The 5,949-nt window shown below is 39.5% G+C and overlaps 1 protein-coding gene across 1 annotated transcript; it reads left to right on the top strand.

The window, feature by feature from the left end:
- Positions 282-1,223, top strand: LOC104715192 (kinesin-related protein 10-like). The gene has a single exon (XM_010432626.1). It carries the CDS (start codon positions 282-284, stop codon positions 1,221-1,223), a length of 942 nt encoding a protein of 313 aa, XP_010430928.1.

The following is a 5,949-nucleotide window of genomic DNA, read 5'->3' as shown; positions in this document are numbered from 1 at the left end:
AGGTAACCTCTTAAGTACTTTCTATAGAGGACTGCACCCTAAGTATCAACTTTCACTCGACACGGCCAGCAATGGAGATTTCACTACCAAAACTGTTCAAGAAGGAAGAGCTCTCATCGACAACCTTGCCGAAAGTAGTAGCAACACTTGCACCGATTTTGATAGAGCCATCTGTTCTAGCAATTCCAACGCTAAGGAGTGACCTCAAGAACAAGATGAACCAACTTCTAAGGAATCAATAACGTGAAGTAAACGCTTGTGAGACTATTAACAATGGAAACATGGAGACTTTCCAAGAAGATTCTTATGACCAAGAAGAAGAAGTCAACTATGTTGGTGCTCAAGGATACTACCAAAACCGTGGGTACAACAACAACTTCAACAACAACTTTAGAAATACTTCTAACCTTTCTTATAGGAACCCAAATGTGGAGAATCCCCAAGATCAGAACTATCCTCAGCAAGCTAACCACTTTCAAGGCAACAATTTTGGTGGAAACAACAACAACAACTTTCAGCCGAGACCTCAATTCAACAACAACAAGCCACCTTTCCAATCCGGGCCAGCCCAGGCGCCTACCACTGAAGCTGATGCTAATACCGACCTAAAGATGCAAGAACTCCTTGTTGCTTTTCAAAAGCAATCAAGAGATATCAACTCAAGGATGGATAACATCTATACCGAACTGAATGGGAAGTTTGAAAGCATTTCTATCCATGTCAAGAAGCTTGAAACTCAAGTTGCTCAAACCGCTAATGCTGATCCATGCCAAGTTGGTGTACTTCCGGGAAAACCCGAAGAGAATCCTAAAGGATATTGCAATGCTATCTCAGCCGTACCAGCCCTCACCCACCGTGAAGCCAAGCCTACGGTACCACTCTTTGACTCTTATGAAGATGTTATTCGTATGACATGTCCATTTGATGAAGAAACCGCAAGCCACTACCCCTTAAGGAGACTACCTAAAGCTGAAGACCCAGGACGCTTTGTTTGCTCATGCTCCATAACAGGCATTGAATTCTCTAACTCTCTTTGTGATTCTGGTGCTAATGTTAATGTTATGTCAAGAAGTGTAGCCGATACACTAGGATTACGAGACATATCTCCATCCAACCTCTGTCTTGTCTTTGGAGACTCACCACAAAAGGTTCCCGACGAATTTGTTCGAGACCTACAACTTGTAGTAGGAGAATGCATAGTTCCTACCGATTTTCACATCTAAGATATGGAAGACAAGGCCGAGAGACCACTGATTTTAGGAAGACCATTCCTAGCTACTGTCGGAGCCATCATCGACCACAAGTCAAAGAGGATAACCTTTACTAACATCAACAAGAAGAAGTCATATCCAACTGTCTCCAAGCCAAAACCGTGGCCAACCTACTCATTACATGAAGAGCCGATGGATCCTAACATTGACAAGCTGAAGCAATTCGACCATTCTGCATCCACAAGTGCCAACAACCCGCTACCCAAGCCACCTAAACCGCCTAAGCCACCGCAAATTTCCAAGATCAAGATCATAGTTCCTCCTGAGCTAAGCAACGAAAGCAAGGGACAGATCCAAGACATGATAAGGCATACTAAGGAAGTTCTTCTTCATGCAAAAGTTTTTGAAACTTCTGCAAAAGGACAACTTGTTATAGAAGCTGGAGCAGACTATCAAGATATCAAAGGAGCCGAAGGAGCATTGATTCCCAAAGCTGACCCTTCTCAAGCCTAACTTGGCCGCCACCGTCGAGCCAACGCATTAAACAAGTGCACTTCTTGGGAGGCAATCCAAGCTAGTAAGTATTTATTTTTAGGATTTATTTTCTTTTAATTTTAATATTTCTGCATTTTAGTTTCAGGATTATAATAAAAAAACACAAAAAATAGTCAAATAGAAAAGCCAAAAAGAAGGAAGAAGAAAGTCCATGGATTGTCTACATACACCATGACTAGTGGCAAGTACTACCTACTGACCCGCCACCTCCAACCTGACCGAAGAATGCCGAAGGCGACGGATCATCACCATCATTGAGTGATCGATGCCGAGAGTCCCCACTAGCCGTACCACTTGTAGTTGATGCCATGTCCTGCACCATGTACCGTGTACCATTACTGCGTACCGCGTACCACCCCACCGTACCTGCTGCTTATGTCCACAACAATTCACCCGTGTACCGCGAGACAACTCCGAACCAACACCATCCTCACAACCTACCATCACCATTCTTTTATATAGGTATGTTTTTTGCTATTTTATTTTATCATTATTATTGATGGTTTCAGGTTTTTGTTTCAAGGAGGATGCATTTAGAGATATATCAAATAGAATTCGAATGAACTTAGCCTAGTTCAAACTCGATGTCAAGCAACCAAAGGAAGTATAAATGGTTAGTCACCACACTTTCATACCACAGCCAACCTCTAAGACAAATTTTGGGCAACCATAAAACGTCTAAGAGTCGACACAACATCATTCCATCAAGGTGATATTGTTCTTAAACCCTACAGTTTTCCTTATGATTTTTAATCTTCATCTCTTTCTTTTTTCCCACCGAGGACGGTGTGATATAAGTCTAGGGGGAAGGATGTTCCATCCTATACTAATGCTACTTTCTATTTTGCTGACTTGAGACCTTTTTCCACTTTTTACATCAATAATTTTGATATTTTTATCAAGTCACATTTTTTTTTATTGAGTCAAAACTAGTAGGGGATTATGATTTTATTCTAATGGTTTATTTGATTTGGATTAACACTCTTATGATTCTTGATTATGCTTGACAACAGAACCAAAGTTTGGAAAGACTGTGAGCCGACTCAACAATCCCCCAAGTCCCTATTCGATAGATATTCAGATGATCTAACGTTGTCTCTAACTTTTATAGGACCTAAACTGGACTTAATTTTCAAACCCAAGGAATTGGTATAAATTGGACTAGATCTCTACATTCAAACCACATAAGACATTGCACTTCTTCAAAAGTATGTTTCCCTCTCTCTTCCCTTCAAAAAAAAAAGATAATAAAAGATGAGATGATTTTGATCAGTTTAGAGAGGTAGGTAAATTACCTGTGACCTCATTATTCTACTCTTGAGTCAAATGATCACACAAAGCTTGGAAGCGAGGGGTAGGTAAATTACCGATGACCCCAGTATTCGCCTACACCTTTGATGAAAAAAAAAGTGAGAAAAGGGAGAGGAAAGGAATCATATTAAGAAAGTCTTGGCTTGAAGAGAGTCAGCAAGCCATTGATCTATTTTCCCTTGGTAAGATTTCACTTTTTATTATTGCTTAATCAATGTAAAGAGATGACAATGGAGATTCTAGAAACTCTAAAGAATTGTGGGATCAAGGAGAGTTGATGATTCTCATGGTGGATTACAAATGGAAGTTCCTGATGTCAAGGAGATGAAGAGTGCAAAGACAATATCCCCAAAGATAAGTGAATTCCCAGTATTTTCAAAACCTCTTTTCCATGATTTAGTTTGATTATTTGCTTGAGGACAAGCAAAGACTAAGTCTGGGGGAGTTGATAACATCATTATTTTACTCATTTTAGCTATAGTTTTCATATGCATTTAGGAAGAGTTTGATGAGATTTTAGGTATAAAATGTCTATTATCAAGTATTTCAGGTTTCAACAAGGTTTTACAAGTTTAATAGCAATTTGGACCAAAAAGGAAAGAAAATACGTTTTAGGAAAGTTTCAGAGCTTTACAGTACGGGAAACTTTTGGAGAGCTTAAAGAACCCAAAATATATCATGTTTGGTGTCTATGGAAAGCTGGAAGAGTCATATTTATCCTCGAACTGGAACCAAGTCAATTCATCCAGCCATCCGAAAGTTATGCCGGATTTACCAGGACGTGCTATAAACCGACACAAGAAGAACCGACTTAACGATGGGCTTTTGTTCAAGGCCTGACCACCGACCACCACGGCGGCCTAGTCCAAGCCTCCTCCACGGTCCATAAGCCTATTTCGCCGCCCCATGTACTGCACTTAAGAAGAGAAGACGTTTCTACCCTTACAAAACACTAACCCTAAACAAAACCCTATAAATACTCTTAAGACCTAGAGTTTCAAGGGGTGCCTTCATCGAGACTTTAAGTGCCTCCTATACCGCCGCTGCTGAGCAACCCTAGACGACCAGAGAAGCTCTCTCTTGCTCGCCGAATCCATTGAAGCCTTTGAAGACCACCATCTCTCTTTCTACTCTTTCTAGTTCTTTCATACCTACTTTGCTTTGGGATCAAGTTACTTTTGTGACAAATAGAGAAGTTTACTTTGAACCCCCTTTTGTTTATTGGTTCACTTTTGATGCTATACTTTATAATATCAATGTTGTTTCTTTGCATCATGAGCGAGTAGTTTACTTTGTTGGGTTCTATGGGGTGATTCAAGGGGAATTCATAGGTTCGCTTCAATTAGGTTGTTAGATCTTATTTTCGGTTTTATATTAGAGTTCTTTTGGGACATCTTTATCTTAATGCTTATGCTTGGATTGATCACCAAGTACTGATCTAGAGAACGGGAGCGCTAACCGCGTTATCCTACTTCTCCGAACTAGTGTTATACCGAAGGCTTGCTCGTAACCTGCGTAAGTTGAGTTGCAAATTTTGGTGAATGTATCAAACTTGTTTAACTAGCTGGTTGACATGCGACGTTGCCTGCGAAAGTTGAGTAACGGAGTGTGAAGACTTTAGACTTTCATTCTATGAGAATAGCTTGTTAGTTCATTAGTGTTTCGTAGTTGAGAACCTAAACCGAAAATTAGTATTTACTTGTTAGATCTTACACTTAATATTGCTTAGAACCATGAAAACCCTAAGATGACTCCCAAAACGCCCAACGCCTTAGTCTTATAGTTTTAAACCGTTTTATTTATTTGCAATAGTTATTAGGAAAACCAAAACCCCAATCTCTTCTTTAGTCTTAGCCATAGTTCTTTCTCTTATAATTCAATTTGTGTTTGCTATTACTCTCTATGGGATCGATCCTAAAATACTACATTGATTAACTGTGCACTTTCAGTCATTGTGTAGTCTTTTCAGGTAAAAGATTTGGAGTGAAATTCTACACACATCAAATCACACAGTAGGCTCAAAGAGGATGTGCTAGGACTCCATGCCACACACAATTGACTAACTCACCTAATCAATCAAAGCATGCAAATCCCAAACATCAACAACACAAAGCCTAGTGAACCCAACCTAGAACCGTAAGGGCTCTGATACCAAAATGAAACGACCCGACTTTTTTTTAATAAATAAATAAATAATAAATAATAATATTAAATAAACTACAACTAGTGGTCCCATACCCACTAGCCACATAACCACAATCACAATCAACAGCGGAAATAACCAACATCAATATCCAATAAATAACCAATAATAATCCAATAATTATAACATAAGCAATAACCAAAATTCAACCCACAAGAATCATAGAACCAGCAACCTAGCAATGTTTCTAATGATCCAACTCTAGCAACCTAGCAATGCCAGAAAACAACCAATCGAGTCCCTAGAACATCCTCCTCTTCATTGCCTTGATTCCATGATCACACTTTGCCTCTCCCTGCACCACAAACACAAATTAAGATGCATGAGTATTNCTTATGCTTGGATTGATCACCAAGCACTGATCTAGAGAACGGGAGCGCTAACCGCGTTATCCTACTTCTCCGAACTAGTGTTATACCGAAGGCTTGCTCGTAACCTGCGTAAGTTGAGTTGCAAATTTTGGTGAATGTATCAAACTTGTTTAACTAGCTGGTTGACATGCGACGTTGCCTGCGAAAGTTGAGTAACGGAGTGTGAAGACTTTAGACTTTCATTCTATGAGAATAGCTTGTTAGTTCATTAGTGTTTCATAGTTGAGAACCTAAACCGAAAATTAGTATTTACTTGTTAGATCTTACACTTAATATTGCTTAGAACCATGAAAACCCT

The sequence above is a fragment of the Camelina sativa genome, chromosome 9, assembly GCF_000633955.1.
Source record: "Camelina sativa cultivar DH55 chromosome 9, Cs, whole genome shotgun sequence".
In the NCBI taxonomy this organism is placed as follows: Eukaryota; Viridiplantae; Streptophyta; class Magnoliopsida; order Brassicales; family Brassicaceae; genus Camelina; species Camelina sativa.
This window is presented reverse-complemented; position numbering and strand designations above follow the sequence as displayed.

Coding starts and splice junctions, on each gene's coding strand:
- LOC104715192 (XM_010432626.1), top strand. CDS start 282: ATGGAGACTTTCCAAGAAGATTCTTATGACCAAGAAGAAGAAGTCAAC.